The 17967-nt window shown below is 40.1% G+C and overlaps 3 protein-coding genes across 3 annotated transcripts; 1 reads left to right on the forward strand and 2 right to left on the reverse strand.

Annotated features, from left to right (window-relative positions):
- Positions 1 to 612: 612 nt before the first annotated feature.
- On the reverse strand, positions 613 to 1671 carry LOC104116794 (uncharacterized). The gene has a single exon (XM_009627729.1). The coding sequence runs from the start codon at positions 1669 to 1671 to the stop codon at positions 613 to 615; it is 1059 nt and encodes a 352-aa protein (XP_009626024.1).
- Positions 1672 to 1853: 182 nt separating this feature from the next.
- Positions 1854 to 2282, reverse strand: LOC138903245 (uncharacterized). Its single transcript, XM_070191178.1, has one exon. It carries the CDS (start codon positions 2280 to 2282, stop codon positions 1854 to 1856), a length of 429 nt encoding a protein of 142 aa, XP_070047279.1.
- A 13389-nt stretch (positions 2283 to 15671) lies between these two features.
- On the forward strand, positions 15672 to 16424 carry LOC138903246 (uncharacterized). The gene has a single exon (XM_070191179.1). It carries the CDS (start codon positions 15672 to 15674, stop codon positions 16422 to 16424), a length of 753 nt encoding a protein of 250 aa, XP_070047280.1.
- Positions 16425 to 17967: the final 1543 nt, after the last annotated feature.

Below are 17967 nucleotides of genomic sequence, written 5' to 3' on the forward strand. Positions count from 1 at the left end.
TGGGTGATGAATATGGTATTCTCCTGGTCTTCTTCCTCCATAAGGATTTGGTTATAGCCTCAGTAAACGTCCAAGAAACTCAATAGTTCGTGCCCAACTATTGCGTCGATGAGTTGGTCGATGTGGGGCAATGGGAACAAATCCTTCGGACATGCTTTATTCAAATTTGTGAAATCCACGCACATCCGCCATTTCCCATTTTTCTGTTTTACTATCACTACGTTGGCGATCCACTTAGGGTACTTCAACTCCCTGATGGAGCCGTTCTCTAACAGTTTTTCCACTTCTTCGCGAACTACATCGTTAATGGTGGAGTTAAATTTGTGCCTGACTTGTCTTACTGGGGGTGGAACAGGTCAACATTTAATTTGTGTGTGGTAATTTCCCTTGGGATGCCCGACATATCTACATGGTTGAAGGCAAACAAATCTGCATTAGATATTAAGAATTGACTTAATTTACCTGGTTCCTAGAGTTTGTAGCCGATATAGGCCTTTTTTCTTCGGTCGTTGAGATCTAATTGAACGGGGTTGAGGTCTTCTATGGTCGAATTTGTAGCCTCGACTGTGTCGGGATCCATGATGACGTCCCCGGTCTCTTCTTGTGTCTACCTCAGCCCTGTTGATTGGTATTCCTCTTTTTCTTTGTCTTTTTCTGTTGGGTTGCTATGCTATCCAAGGCAATGCAATAGCATTCTCGAGATGTGCGTTGTTCCCCGCGTATGCTGAATATTCCCCATAGTGTTGGGAATTTAATTGCTTGGTATAAGCTGGAGGGGATGGCTCTCATGGGATGTATCCATAGTCTTCCCACTATGGCGTTGTACATTGTAGCATGTTCCATGATGTGGAAAGTTGTCTCTAGAGTCATGCCGCCGGCCAAGACGAGGAGTGTAATTTCCCCGGATGTCCGCTCAACTGCATTATTAAAACCGGTTAGCGTGATGCATAGCGACATTATCTTATCCTCGAGTCTCATTTGGGTAAAGACTCGGGGATGGATAATGCATGCTCCACTTCTATCGTCCACCATGTTGCATTTGACATCGGTATCTAAAATACATATAGTAATACCGAGGGCATCATTATGAGGAAAAGTCAAACTGTCGGCATCCGACTCATCAAAAATGATACTTTCTTCGAGTCCGCTGTACCATTCGCGGATGATAGACCGCTTGAGCTTGTGGGTGGTGGTGAACTTCACGTCGTTGATAGAGGTGTCGTCATCACCTCCGATGATCATGTTGATAGTATGAGCTAGCGATGGCGACTTTGGTGGGCCTTGATGTTCACGTCCTCTAGCGAAGTTGGTTCTCCCCTTATCTCTTAACAACTCTTTGAGGTGCCCTTGCCGCGACATGTTTATGACTTCTTGTTTGAGGGAGATGCAATCTTCTGTTTTGTTCTCACGTTCCTGGTGGAACTCACAGAGCGCGTCCGATTTCCTGGTGTTTGGATCTGAACTCATCTTCGGCGGCCACTTTACTTTCGTTTCGAGTTTCTCAAGAGTGTAGACTATCTCTGTAGGTGACATACAAAAATTGTGAGCAGATAGTAAAGGGGGCATATATTTTTCGTTCCGATGAGTCCTTGTCCTTGGCCTGGATGGGCCTTCTTCATAGCGGTGGGAAGGGGCGGCAACCGCCCTGACATAAGGTTGATGTCGTTCCATGTTGGGTCGCGGGACAGGGTGATCCCTCCTGATGTTGTCTCTTCATTCTTTTCTGGATTCAGCTTGTACCGAGGTTAGCCAGTGAGTTGGTCTATTGAGGTCGTCCTTGTCTGCCCGGACCTCTGCACAGTAAGCATTATGGATTTCGTCCAAAGTGGTTGGGGGATATTTCATCAATCAGCTCAACAGTTTCTAGTTTCTCTTGAACCATCCCTACTCAATCCGTTCTGGAAAGCGGTGACTGCCATGACTTCGGATTCCTTCGGTAGAGTCATCCTTACTTTGTTGAAATGGGCGAGGAAGTCCCTTAGTCCCTCTCCCAAGGACTGCTTAATAGCGAATATGTCATTTACTCTTGTTTTGGCCTTCTTGGCTCCGGCATGGGCGGATAGGAACTTATTGGTCATTTCCTCAAAAGTTTGTATGGAGCGGGCTGGTAGCTTTGAATACCATGTTAAGGGCCCTCCCGTAAGAGTTTCGCCAAACTTCTTCAGCAAAATAGAGGACACTTGTTCCTTGGCGAGGTCATTGCCTTTCACGGCGGTGACGTAGTGAGTCACATGATCCTCGGGATCTGTCGTTCCGTCGTATATCCTAAGGTAGGGCGGCATTTTACAAGTCTTTTGTATGGCATGCGGGGCTGTGTTATCGATGTACGGCTGCTCTATGAACCTGCCGGCATCCCTTTTTGGCAATAGCTTAGGAGCGCCCGGTATCTTGTTGACTCATTCTTGATGTTCTTTCATCTGGTCTCGGAGTGCTTTGTTTTCATTCTCCATTTCTTTCATTCTTTTTAGAATGGCGGCGAGGGTGTTGTCACCTGCACTGTTAGTAATATTGTGAGTTATACCTGTCGATGGAGGGTTTGGTCGGTTGCAATGCTCGTCTGTTTGTTGTATCATGCAGGCTCTTGCGATTTCTGTTGTCATGCCTGGAGCAGGTTTGTTGAGGATGCTCACAAGCGTGTCGGTCAGCCATGCTTCGAGAATTTTTTTCACAGCTGGGGGCATCCCTTCTTCTGCATACGTGGAGGCCCCTTTTCCACTGTGTTTTGTTATGTTGTAGTGTAGGGGAGGCAGCCTCTCACGCCTAGGAGACGCGTTGGGCTTCACGTCCTCGCCTACTATTTCACAACTTTCGTTGGTAACATTCATGAGGTTGCTTGGGAAGTCACTTGTTATTTTTGTCTTTTCTCTTTGGTTACCTGCCATGTAGGGTTTTGTACGCACAAAGAAAGGAGATCTCGGGGTTTTTGATGTTAGTGACTTGCGTTAATTGTAGATCTAGAGGAAACTAAAAATTTAACTAAGAAATCCCCACAAACGGCGCCAAATTGTTTGACCAAAAAATATAGATCTTGGTTCAACTAATTAAATTTATATAAATGAGGGTTAATCTTAGTTAACAATAATATCTCCAAAGATGAAGTTCTCAGAGGTGCAATAAATATAACGTAGATATGTTTTAGTAGCAGTGGTAACATACAACTAATATTTAAGAAGTCAAATGCAATAATGTAGCATTAAATATTGATGAATAGCAATAAATGGTATTTAAGTAAATATAATGAATGAGTCACCCAAGAAAAGATGGAATCAATGAATGTTCTTTTTGACAATGATGAGTGATGGACAATCCTTCGAATATCTGAGTTATCCTCGGATCCGGTGGAAAAGTATAGACACGAATCTTAGTAAAAAGGTTGTGTTTGTGTGCTTGCAATAAGATTCGATTCTCTTTCTAAAGTCAAAGTATACTTTACAAATGAATATCACATGTCCCCTATTATTTTGTTTCTTTCTATTTATAGGGAACATGTTCCTAAAAAACTCTAACAGTACAAATGGAGAGAATATCCATTAGAATATTCGCTTTTGTGTCCTATCTTGAAACTAGCCGTTATAACTCTGTCAACGGTGCTCGATCTCGGCCTCGAAGACAACTCCTCGACTTCAGTCTTGCTGACTCTTCGACCACGGCCTTCGTTGATAATTAGATTACTTCGACACGTGGCGTCCTAGGAATGTTTTACTAATTCCATTTCGACTAAAGATGGATTTTGACCCATACAGCTGTAGTTTTAAATTTTAAGCACAACGCATTTTATTTAAGATTAAATAACTTTTTTTCTGCTTAACACCCTATTTTTGGAAATCACTCTTCCTATCAGATTTGTAACAGGGTTTGGCCAAAATTCTATTTAGAGATTTAGCAATTTAGCGAAAGATATGGCTTTGAAGTTTGTCATTCAGAATATTGTTAAATAAAATTATTAAAACTTAAGATAATTAACTTTCGGTAGCACATTAAAGAGGGTTTTTTTTTGTGTGTTTAGTTAGCCATCCGGATAATATATTATTTAATTTCCACACGCTTCTGTGCTGTTACTGATAGCTCTCCGTTACCAAATCTTTTGCCGGTGTTGGCGTTATCTCTAAAATCTAAAATTAAGAATGGAGTGTGAAAAAATTATTCTCCCTCTGCACTCTGCACTGTTTTAATAATTATGCTATTTGTATTTTATTAGTTATTAACCTGGAATCTTAGTTTGACTAGCATGTTATATAATTAATACTTGAAAAAAATAATTAAGATAATAGTTGAAAGATAGTTTATAATGTGAGGACCTGATTTTTGACTATATTTGAATTTTTACCACATTTTACTATGTAAATATTTTTAGAAATTTAATATATAATTTTTTAGCTTTGTTATATTTTTTTTTTAATATAGGGTAAGAATTAAAAATAATTTAAAAGGTCAAATTATTATTATTAGTATTATTTTTATTTTTATATCTTTATTTTAAAATAAAATAAATTAAAAAAACCGAAAAAATAAATATTTTTTTTATATTTTAGGATGGGAATAAAATAATAGGAAAATTAAAAGTATGGAATAAAAAATTAAAAGTAAAAGTAGGTGGAAATTAGTTTTGTAAAAAAGTAAAAGAAAGTGGAAAATTAAAAACAATATAAGTAAAAGAATGTGGAAATTTAAAAAAATGAAAGTAAAAGAAATATGAAATTAAAAAATAAAAGTAAAGGTAGCTAAAAAAATTTAAAAAAAAGTAAAAGAAAGTGAAAATTTAAAAAAAGAAAAGTAAAATAAGTTGAAATTAAAAAAAGAAAATTAAATAAGTGGGGAAAAAAAAGTAAAGTAAAAAAAGTGAGAAATTAAAAAATAAAAGTAAAGGAAAGTGGGGAATTATTTTATTTTAAAAAGAAGAAAAATGGGAAGTGGAATTCTTTTAAATTAAAAAATAATATAATAATAAAATAAAATAATAAAATAAAAATAAATCTGAAACAATTCCGAATTTGTTTCCTATAAATAGAAGAGAAATGTGAGGAGAAAAGAGGAAAAATAAGAAGAAAAAAATAGAGGAGAGAATTGAGAGAAAAAAAAATTATTCTTCTGCGCTAAGGGAATTTCTACTCGTTTCATTCTTTCTTTCGAAAATTCAAGCAATTCATCACCCTGTTTAAGACCCAAAAATGCCTCAAATTCAAGCCTAAAAATACCTTGTGAAGTTTCATTGATAGTCACCTCTCTCACGCCAAAAACCAGCAGCCTCACGAGGTACAATCGAGTTTCGGTCCTAACTCGAATTTTAGAAGGTTCGTCGCTAGATTTTCTGCTCATCTGCCGATTTGCCCTTGGTTTGGTGTACTTGTCGGCTCTAAATTATTTTTGCATTAATCAAGTTCTGAAGGAAATTTTTTTCTTAAAGGTTCATTGCTTATCCTCCCTTTGTTAATTATTTCATTGTTTTGTGTGATGTTCTTATAGAGTCTGTTCATGTGATAATTTTTTGTGTTGTTTTATTTATATACATTATCATGTTGTAGTTTCTTTTTACATGTTTCAAGCGATTTGTCAACAGATTATTTGAATAGTATTTCATCTTAATGAGATTTGCTATTTAGAATTAAGAATGAAGATCTTGCCATATTAATGGGTCATGCGTTGAAGTTCAAGTAAGTAAACCAGAAATGAGTTACCACATTTAATAGGAAAGAAAGAATTAGACATGGGTTGGGTTGAGTATAAATCTGTCAGGCCCAATAATTTTATCACTAGACTAATAAATTAGTTCATTCTTCTATAATGGATAAATGCCTCCTAATTTCAAAGATAGAGTAGTAAGTTGTAAATATTTCTCAGTGTGGATAACTTTTCAATACTTTAAATAACTAATATATTCCCCGACTTTCAAATAATTTCCTATCCATAAACTCTTGGTCTTACAATAATTTTAAATTAGCTTAAGAAAATAATACAAGTGCGCGTTCACGTGACTTGACCAATCAACTTCGAATAATAATAAATGTGTTATTGATTGTGTACACGTACGCGTGACATGATTCTTGACGCCAAATAAAAATGAGTACACGTACGCGTGACTTATTTCAAGATAATTTTCATAAATCTAATCAAGCAATAAAAGCGGACATAGGTAAAACATGAGAACCAATAAAACACAAGTTATCCAAAAATAATATAAGCCAAATATAGTCAATAAAGTGACCGTGCTAGAACCACAAGACTCGGCGAATGCCTAACACCTTCTTCCCGCTCAACAGAATTCCTTACCCGGACTTTATTTTTGCAGACCAATAATAATAGAGTCAATTCTTCCTTTGACTAGGGATTCAAATAAATGGTGACTTGGAACACCCAAAAAATCAATTCCAAGTGGCGACTTTGTAAATAAAATAATCCCTACTCAAATTTGTCACTTTAAAAAACTATTTAACCCACAACAATCCATAATACATATCTTTTGGGGGGGTATAAAAGGGGTGTGACAGCTCTGGCGACTCTGCTGGGGAACAAGAACCCAGAACCTCTGGTTCAGGATTCAGAATTCGAGCTTGTAATATGATCTATACTTGGCTTTCTTTATTGTTGATATTACTGTGTTTGTGGGCCTAATGTGCTAATTGCCGATCATTTACCGCTTTGATATTATTTGAACTATATAAACTGCATTCTTATGCCTCCCTTCTGAGTTTTCTGAATTTATGAGTTACACGTGCGCGTGGCCTACTTTTCTGTTAGAGGTCATACCAAATAGAACGAGGCCGGATCAGTAACTAGGTCGGGTAGACTTTCGTGCACCCGGTACGTTGCCCCCACCTCGGCTCAAGCTGTCCGCTTAGGTAATCCAGGTCTAAAATACTCCGCCCAGAATTTTAAACCTACAATAACATATCCTCATGCCGGATCCCTAGTAGGAACGTTTGTTTGCATCATGTGCATTTGACTTTGGGGACTCAACACAGGGGTTGGGTCAGTCTAGGACAGGTATACTTGAAAATTACAAAACTATCCTGATGCATCTTATGTGCTACATGTACATTATGTTTGATTCGGTTTGTTCATGTTGACCAGCTCTAAAAAATAAAAAATAAGAATTGAGAGAAAACCAGAAGGAAGAAAAAAGGAGAGAAAATTTACCCTTTTTTAAAAAAAAACAATATCGGTATTTGAAAATCCAAAAACCTTGTCAAAAGTTTACCCCAAAATGATTATTACAAAATAAGATTGAAATTTTCCAAAAAAAAAAAAAGAGAGAGAGAAGGTGTCATCCCTTTCCTGAAATATTTACGAACTACGCGAGTGTGATTCTCACCGGATGTGAGATACGTAAGCAACCTTCATAGGGTTCGACCCCATTTTTGTAAAAATAACCAAAAGAAAGAAATGTGTCTAGTTTTTTCTTTTATTTTGTCCAAATAAGCCGACCCAACTTCGGTTAATCCCGAGCCGTTTCTGTCAGAATAGCCTTAGAACATCTTCAAAATTGTCAAAGGACTGTACTAGCAAGAACGGACGTGTCTGTCAATTGGCACCACTTTTACCATAATGTCCTTCCCTTGGTCCTAAAGTTTTCCTTAGAAGTATGAAGGGGCTTTGACTTTTTTTTTTAAAATTAGGTTATTTACAAAAACTTATTTTACAAAAATAGTGCATTGGTTTTGTCTTTTGAACTAGCGTCAACCCTTACCTTAACCACCCACAGGTACAAAATGAGCATTGTTCAGAACGCACATTTGAAGGTTGTAGACGAAGCTCCACTTTAGCTTCAGATGTGGTGGTATGACTTGGGGAAAGATGGTCAGAAATGGGTCACCAAGCACCTAGGATCCCTCACAGATATTATGAAAGTTAAATCACAAAACAATTTGATTGAGGCACAAGTGACTTTTTGGGACCCCGTTCACAATATCTTCCGCTTCTCAGATTTTGAGCTTACTCCCACTTTAGAAGAGATAGCTGGATATTCCGGGTTTGGCAGAGATTTGAGAAACTAGAAGCTCATATTCCCGAGGACCCTCTCTGTACACCGATTCTTTGATCTTCTGAACATCAGTAAGCAAATCAGAAAGACCAACGTAGTCGAAAGGTATTGTTCTTTCTACTTCCTGTACTCCAGGTTCGGCAGCCAAATGGGTTTGAAATACATGAAAATGGCCTTAACAATAAGCAGAATAAGGACACATGGCAGATTCACCGTCGCTTCGCCTTCATGGTGGCGTTTCTAGGAATTATGGTCTTCCCAAATGAGGAGCGGACAATTGATATCCGCACAGCCAAAGTTGTACAAGTCCTCACTACCAAAGAAAATCACACTCTTGCCCCGATCATTTTATCAGAAATTTATCGGGCATTGACTTTGTGTAAGTCTGGGGCAAAAAATTTCGAAGGGTGCAATATTTTGTTGCAAATGTGGTTGATTGAGCATCTCCGACGTCACCCCAAGTTCATGAGCTATGGTCCGAGCACGGATAATTTTATTGAGAGCTATAAAGAAAGAGTAAAAGATTACAACTCTCCAGAAGGGGTGGAAGCCTGGATATCCCACCTAAGATCTTTAAACGCAAGTCAAATTGAATGGACTTTAGGATGTCTCCCGGTAAGAGAGGTGATACACATATCGGCCTTAAGAAATTATTTGCTGTTGTTGGGTTTGAGAAGTGTCCAACCGTATGCGCCACAGAGAATTCTAAGACAACTAGGAAGGTACCAGATAGTGCCCGAGGATGAAGATTTGAGCGTGCAAGTGATTGAGCTACACCCCGAAGCCCCACTCCCTCGGGTTTTAATCCAGCAAATTTGGAATGGTTGTCGCTACTTGAAAGATGATACCCAGGTACCAGATACTGCGAGAGGTGAGGTAGATCCGGGTTATTCTAGGTGGTTTGAGAAGAAGTCCTGTGTAAATGATGAACCAGATCTCGAGCCCGAAAGGCCCGCAAAAAGGCCGCATGTTCAAGCCTTTAATGATAAGATCCACGAACGGTTAGCTTGGGGTGAAAAGGAAAAGGGATACCAAGCAACTATCCATATTTGGAAGAAAAGCTGAGGAACCTCCATTTTGAGAAAGACTTGCAAGAACAAGAATCTGAAGGGGAAAAGAAGAGTTTGATCCGCAAAAATGAAGCCATTCATGTCCAACTTCAACAGATGAAGAAAGCCTCCAAGGTACCGGTCAGAAGTTGGAAAGACCAGAAAACCATTGCCAATTTGATCGGAAAGGTGCAAGATTATGACGCCATCTTGGCAAAAACTGAAAAGGCATTGGACAATGCCAAGGAAAAAATTGTACAGTTAAATGATGAGGCCAAATCTAGAAAGGATCGCCAAGCAACAGAACTTGAAGAAGAGAGGGCTCAGTTCAAGAGAGAGAGGGTCCATTGGGTACGTTTGGAAGCTCAACTTCAGGCAGAATTGAAAGAAATGATGAGGTACAATAGAGACTACCAACATGCAAATTTTGATAGGGAGAGGGCTCAGGTAACACTCGAGCAGGCTAGACTTCAGGCTCAGTTGGAGTCAGCTTTAAATCACGAGGGACACATAAGAGAGATAGCCACTACTCGCCAGCAGCAGTTACAAGATCGAGACCAGAACTTTCAGTACTTCAAAGAGCAAGTCCGTGATTTGGTTGTTTATACCACTAAAAGCTATGTGAACTGTCAAGGGATGAATTATGAGAAGTTTTTGGATCATGCACCTACCTTTGCCCGTCATCTTGCAGAAGAGTTAGAGAGGATGTACCGTATATTGAGGGGGGGGTCAGCCAGGGCCAGCGTCACCATGAGCAGATGTTCCAGTGGTTGAAAGCAAATATTGTGGAGTTTGAAACATCGTCGTAGTCGTTAAGACTTTTCAAACCCAATAATATTTTAGTTTGAGTCATCGTTGAGTTTTTTTAATCATTGTATTTTATTCCTGTTAGAGTCTGTTAAGTCATTTTCGATGTAATTTCCTTTCTGTCATTGTATTTGGAATTGATTTGAAAAAAAAAACAAGACTATTACTTTTTACCCTGAACTACGTAATGATCTTATTCATGCAGCGACATGATACGTAGGCAACCCCCAAAAGGTTCGATCAAAATATTTTTCAACAATTCTAAGATTAGGGATAAAAATGAGGCGCGAGTAAAAAGAAAAAAAATGGAGAGAAAAAAATAAGAGCGTCAATAAAAAATAACATGGTAAGCCGGAATGAAACATGAAGCATTCCAAAAGCATGTTAGAAATTGTGATGATGTTAGGAGCATGGCATATTACATGTGATTCATATCAATAAAATGTCTAACCCTAACACATTTGATGTCTCTTATAAAGTAAGCTTAAGGTGGTTGGTTTGTGGTGAAACTGGCAACACATCATTACTTCACCAGATCAAAGGGAGTGGTAGTAATGGATAACAGTGATGAAATCGAGTTGGTCAGTGATAATCCCCAGGGTCAGTCAGTTGAGCAAGAGTCGGAGGAAATAAGAAAATTGAGACAACAACTGTCTCATGTATATCAAGCTTGGGTTTCTGGTCAGCCTCCACCCCAGGGTCCCTCAGAGGGAACTTCCACCGTACCCCGGTCTACTCAACCACCGCTCCATGCAGTGAGTGATCACATTCTACCACCAGGGTATGTGCCAAACTACAGCCTCCATGCTAGCCCTGGTATCTCTAATGTGCGACCTCCAGTCGCACCGGTCAGGAACATTCCTCTCATCATGTCTGGCGCACCGGTATATGCAATCCTGCCACCACCTTCTGTGACAAGGCCAAACAACGAGCCACCATTTCATGTTTATGATGGCCAATACTACTCTCCAAATATGGCTTTCAAGGTCTCAGCTCCACACAATCTGACTCCTCAATACGAATCACCAGTGAAAAATGAAAAGCCTGCCAAATCAGTTGAGCCGAATAAAATGGCCAGGAAAATGAAAAGTCTTGAACAAAACATAAAGAACATACAAGGACTAGGTGGTCACAAAAGTGTTTTGTTCAGCGATTTATGCATGTTCGCTCACATCCATTTGCCACCAGGGTTCAAGACCCCAAAATTCGAGAAGTATGATGGACATGGCGACCCTATCGCCCACTTGAAAAGATATTGCAACCAGCTGAGGGGTGTAGGTGGAAAAGAAGAATTATTGATGGCTTATTTTGGGGAAAGTCTTGTGGGGGTAGCCTCCGAATGGTTCATTGACCAAGATATCTATCACTGTCATGTCTGGGATGACATGGCCTGAGCCTTCGTCAAATAATTCCAATACAACATTGATATTGCACCAGATCGCAATTCCTTGTCAAATATGAAGAAAAAGCCGACTGAAAGCTTTATGGAATATGCCATAAAGTGGAGGGAGTAAGCGGCTAGGGTTAAGCCACCCATGGATAACCATTAGTTGATCACTGTTATTCTGGAGGCTCAAGAGCCTGATTACTTTTAGAACATGATGTCAGCGATGGTTAGACCTTTTGCAGAAGCAATTAAGATAGGGGAGATGGTCGAAAATGGCCTCAAGACTGGCAGAATTGTAAGTCAAGCTGCTCTCAAAGCCACCACCCAAGATATCCAAAATGGGTCGAGAAATTTGGCAAATAGAAAGAAGAGAGATGAAGGGTCCATGATGACTTCAGGATCCAGGGAAGTTCAAAGAGGGGCATCGCACCCTTATGTGCAAGTTCAGCATGGGCAATCCAGCTACCCTCAACATTACTATCCCTCCCCAATTCCTCAGTACTCTGTGGGTCTGCCACAGTATACAGTGTTTAATGCTCAATCCTATGCTCGGCCTCCCAATCAACAGGTACAAGCACCAGCTCCAAGATTTCCCCGACCTCAGCAGCAAACTTTTTAGGCACCATATAATACTCGTCCTAGGCAGGATTATGGTCGAGAGCAGAGGCCGGTGGAAATATTTACTCCATTGGCTGAATCATACTCTAGTCTGTTCCAGAAGTTGAAGCAGATAGGCGTGATTGGACCCATCGCTCCCCACCATATATATCCCGATTCACGTGAATTTCAAGCAAATGCTAGATGTGAATATCATTCAGGTGCTCTGGAGTATAGCACTGATGACTGTTGGACCCTGAAAAGAGCCATAGAAAGACTCATTGCTGAAAAATTGATTATAGTCACGAATGGCGAGGACCCTTCTAATGTGACCAATAACCCGTTGCCATTACGCAATGATGTTCATTTTGTAGGAATGCTTGGCCGAGATCAAGAATGCAAGCTGGTTGGTCAAGAAGAAATGACAGCTGGAACGATTCAAGAGAGAACCAAGCCGTTGATTGTGAAAGGCGACCCGAGCTTAGAAAAGGCAACTTTATTTGTTCCCAATGTCTCAAGGTTGGAAGTTCACTCCAATGTTCCAAGTCCAAGGTTGTATGTCCTTGGAGGTCACCTCATCATAAGGCAGAATCAGGGTGGTACGAGCGGTATAACAGAGCCGATCATAATTAAGCCTTCCATACAACCCCGCGTGACAAACACGAAAACCATTCCCTGGAACTACAACAAAATTGTGGTGACCTACAAAGGCAGGGAAATCATAGAAGAAGTGGGGGAAACTGGAGGTTTGAATTGATCAGGGAGGTGTTACTCTCCAGAAGAATTGAGGAAGGCCAAGCAAATCAGAGAAGACCAAATGCCAATAAAGAAACCAGTCACTGAAGAAGAGGCAGAAGAGTTTTTGAAAAAGATGAAAGTTCAGGATTACTCAATCATTGACCAGTTGAGAAAGACTCCTGCTCAAATCTCTCTGTTATCTCTTCTCATACACTCAGAAGAGCATGCCTGTGTACTAATCAAGATCCTAAACGAGGCACATGTCTCAGAGAAGACCACCGTAAATCAGTTAGAGAAGGTGGCCAATAGATTTTTCGAGGTGAACAGAATCTCCTTTAATGATGATGAACTTTTAGAGAAGGGAGTCGGGCACAATAGGGCTTTGCACCTTATTGTCAAATGTGAGGGGCATTATGTAAAATGAGTCATGGTTGATGGAGGCTCGAGTGTAGATGTATGCCCTCTCTCTACCTTGCAAAGTATGAAGATCAATACAAACAGAATTCGACCCAGCAAAATTCGCATCCGGGCTTTTGATGGCTCAGCGAGAGATACTATTGGGGAGATCAACCTCACCATGACAATTGGGCCGGTCGATTTTTGAAATTGTCTTCCAAGTAGTGGACATGGAAACTTCTTATAAATTTCTTCTTGGAAGGCCATGGATCCATACGGCTCGAGCTGTGCCATCCACCTTGCATCAGATGCTCAAGTTTGAACATGACAGGCAAGATATTATTGTTCACGGAGAAGACGAATTATCCATTTATAAAGATCCATTAATTCCGTGTATTGAGGCCAAGGAAGGGTGCGAGTCCATTGTCTATCAGGCTTTTGAAGTGGTTGTTGTGGACCATGTTGAAGAAGGAAAGAACATTCTGCATCCTCGTCTTTCCGCCACATTTGTAATGGTGGCTGCACTTATGCTGAGACAAGGTTATGAGCCAGGAAAAGGCTTGAGGCATCATTGCAAGGAATTTCGGAACCCATCTCTCCCTTTAGCAACAAGGGTACTTTTGGCTTAGGTTTCAGGCCAACACAAGCAGATGAAGATAAAGCTAAGCACCGCAAAAAGCAAGGTTGGGTCTTGCAGCAGCCCATCCCTCACATTTTGTACACTTTTGTTAAGCCACGACTCCAAGAGGGTCAAAATTCCTCGGCACAGGCAAACATTGATGAAATTTGCCATGACCTCAGCGAGATGTTTTCTGAAGTGAATATGATCCAGGTTGGTGAAGGCACTAGCTGTGCCGATGTGCAACTAATTGGCCCAGACACCATGCTCAACAACTGGGAAGCAACTCCTCTCCCCACAAGGAAAGAGTCTTGGTGGTTTGCTTTTGCAGCTTCTTTTTATAATTTGGGTTACTTTCAGGGTTGTAATCCAAATATCTCAGTATGATTATTTTGTTTTGATGTTAACCCTTCTATCCTTTCAAATTCAATGAAATGCAGTTCAATTTCGTATTGTATCTTTTCCTTTTCCTAAATCTTGTCATTTTGTTTCCATTTCAGTTTTGTTAATGCCGGCTTTAATAACATGACATGCATGCAAAATTCACGCCCAGATCTTAAAAAGCTGTCTAATTTTGAAATAATGCATCAAGAGGTCGAATATGATAAAAATGAGGTTGTTGAGGAAATAAAAAGAGAGTTGGAATAATTTGAAAACAAGCCTAGGCCCAACCTCAATGAAACTGAGCCAATTCATATCGGAGGTCATAAAGAAGTCAAAGAAACAAAGATAAGCACTCACGCTGAACAAGAAACTAGAGATGCCTTGATTCAAATTTTATTTGAATATAAAGATGTGTTTGCTTGGTCTTATGATGATATGTCGGGTTTAAGTGCTGATTTAGTGGTTCATAAGCTTCCCATGTATCCTGATTTTCCACCAGTCCAACAGAAGCAACAAAAATTTAAAACGGACATGAGTGATAAAATCAAAGAGGAAATAATGAAGCAACTGAGCGCCAATATAGTTAGAGCCGTATGATACACCACCTGGGTGGCAAATGTTGTGCCTGTGCCAAAGAAGGATGGAAAAACCAGAGTCTGTGTTGACTACAGGGACCTAAACAAAGAAAGTCCAAAGGATAATTTTCCCTTACCAAACATCCACATACTTGTAGATAATTGCGCTAAGCATGAGATACAATCTTTTGTGGATTGCTATGCCGGATACCACCAGATTCTAATGGATGAGGATGATGCAGAAAAAACCGCTTTCATCACTCTATGGGGTACCTATTGTTACAGGGTTATGCCATTTGGTTTAAAGAATGCGGGGGCAACTTACATGAGGGCCATGACCACCATTTTTCATGACATGATGCACAAAGAGATTGAATTATATGTTGATGATATCATCATAAAATCAAAGACACAAGCTGATAATGTGCGTGATTTGAAAAAGTTTTTCGAGCGGCTCCGAAGGTATGACCTTAAGCTCAATCCATCCAAGTGTGCATTTGGGGTGCCATCTGGGAAACTCCTCAATTTTATAGTCAGCCGGAGAGGCATTGAATTGGATCCATCTAAGATAATGTACATTCGAGATCTGCCACCCTCGAAGAATAAAACGGAAGTCATGAGTTTGCTCGGGAGTTTAAACTACATCAGTAGGTTCATTGCTCAGCTCACAAACACATTCGAGCCCATCTTTAAGTTGCTGAAAAAGGATGCTGCTATCAAGTAGACGGACGATTGCCAAAAAGCTTTTGACAGGATCAAAGATTATCTGTCAAAACCCCATGTACTGGTCCCACCAAAACCTGGTAGGCCTTTATTTTTATATCTATCGGTGATGGATAATTCCTTTGGATGCGTTCTGGGGCAACATTATGCAACAGGAAAAAAGGAACAGGCAATCTATTATTTGAGCAAGAAGTTCACCAATTATGAGGTTAAGTATACCATTTTAGAAAGAGCATGTTGTGCTTTGACTTGGGTCGCTCAGAAGCTGAGGCATTATATCCCGGACTACACTACTTACCTCATATCCAGAATGGATCCTTTGAAGTACATGTTTCAAAAGCCAATGCCCACTGGAAGGCTCGCAAAATGGCAGATTCTGCTCACAGAGTTCGACATCGTCTATGTCACTCGCACTGCAATGAAAGCACAGGCTTTGGCAGATCATTTGGCAGAGAATCCAATTGATGATTATTACAAGCCACTAAGCACATACTTCCCAGACGAAGAGGTCAACTCAATAGAAGAAGTAGTTTTGGATGACATACGTATATGGAAAATGTATTTTGATGGGGCTGTCAATATCAAAGGAGTTGGGATTGGGGCAATCCTTATCTCACCTATTGGACAACATTACCCTGCAACGGCCCGACTTCATTTCTTCTATACCAATAATACAATGGAATATGAGGCTTGTATAATGGGTCTAAAAATGGCCCTTGATCTGGATGTGCATGAACTATTGGTTATGGGAGATTCCGACTTGCTTATTAGGCAAGCCCAAGGTAAATGGGATACTCGAGACATCAAGCTTATTCCATACAGACAATGTGTACAAGACCTGAGCAAGAGATTCAAATCCATCGAATTTAGGTACATTCCCAGGTTTCATAATGAGCTAGCCGACACCTTGGCTACCTTAGCCTCGATGCTCCCTTATCCAGGAAATACCCATATTGATCCACTGCAAATCCAAATTCAGAATCAACACGGCTACTGCAATACTATTGTGATAGAACCAGATGGTAAACCTTGGTACCATGACATAAAACGATTCCTGAAAACAAGGGAATACCCAGAGCATGCCAAAGGAGATCAAAAAAGAACTATAAGGTGGCTCGCAGGCGATTACTTCCTGAATGGGGAATTTTGTACAAAAGGACCCCAGATTTGAACTTATTGAGATGCATAGATGCCACAGAAGCTAAGCGGATCATGAATGAAGTACATTCGGGGGGTATGCGGACCTCACATAAATGGATATATTTTGGCGAAGAAGATTCTGCGGGTAGGGTATTATTGGCTTACTATGGAGCGAGATTGCTTTAGTTTCGTTCGCAAGTGTCACCAATGCCAGATTTGTGGTGACCTGATTCACTCGGCTCCTTCGGAGTTGCATCCCATGTCCTCTCCTTGGCCTTTCGTTGCTTGGGGAATGGATGTTATTGGGCCAATCGAGCCAAAGGCTTCAAATGGGCATAGATTCATTCTGGTCGCCATTGATTACTTCACCAAGTGGGTGGAGGCAGTTACTTTCAAGGCAGTCACCAAGAAAGCAGTGGTAGATTTTGTTCATTCCAACATCATCTATTGCTTTGGTATCCCAAAGACCATTATCACTGATAATGCAGCCAATCTAAATAGTCATCTGATGAAGGAGGTATGCGAGCAATTTAAAATTGTGTATCACCATTCTACATCATACCGGCCTAAAGCTAATGGAGCCGTTGAAGAAGCTAACAAGAATATCAAGAAGATCCTTTGGAAGATGATCTAAGGATCCAGGCAATGGCATGAAAAGTTGCCTTTTGCTCTTTTGGGATACCGCACGACTGCTCGCACATCTGTGGGTGCAACTCCTTATCTGTTGGTTTATGGAACTGAAGCTGTAATACCGGCTGAAGTTGAAATTTCCTCTCTCCGAATCATTGTGTAATCAGAGATTGAAGACACCGAGTGGGTCAAGACCAGATTAGAACAGCTAATGATGATTGATGAAAAACGGCTAGCAGCAGTGTGTTTTGGCCAGTTATACTAGCAAAGAATAGCACGCGCTTATAATAAGAAAGTGCATTCAAGGCACTTTGAGGTAGCCCAGCTCATTTTAAAACGCATCCTTCCGCACCAGGTAGAAGCTAAAGGAAAGTTCGCCCCGAACTGGCAAGGACCCTACATCATCAAGAAAGTGTTACCAAAAGGGGCTTTGCACTTGGTAGATGAAGAAGGACTGGTACCAGACATGATAATTAACGCAAATGCAGTCAAAAGATATTATGTTTGATACATACTCACTGAAGAATTTCCACGCATCAATTTTCTCAGATCGAGATAACGAAGGCTATCTTTGTTTACTACCCCAAATAAGTGTCACCCTTTTGTTAAACCTTTTGAGCCATATTTGTCTTCTTGGGTTTCCCTCCTTTTAGAACCCGTGTACTTGTAAAAAATAATAATACTAATAATAATAATAATAATAATAATAAAATCTTCTGAGTCATTGAACTACGTTCGACTTGATTCCAAAAGGATACGTAGGCAGCTTCTCTCTGGGGTTCAGTCACACCAAAATAAATATCCACATTCTCTCAAAAGTTGAAACTAGGGAAGATGTTACAATGGTTCGGCGATGGTTTCACCTGAAAGGTCCCAAAGTTGTAATTCAATCTAAATTCTTTTTACCCAAATCCTTTTCAAGTCCTTCCTATCAATCAACGAGA

Source organism: Nicotiana tomentosiformis, chromosome 12 (assembly GCF_000390325.3).
Source record: "Nicotiana tomentosiformis chromosome 12, ASM39032v3, whole genome shotgun sequence".
In the NCBI taxonomy this organism is placed as follows: Eukaryota; Viridiplantae; Streptophyta; class Magnoliopsida; order Solanales; family Solanaceae; genus Nicotiana; species Nicotiana tomentosiformis.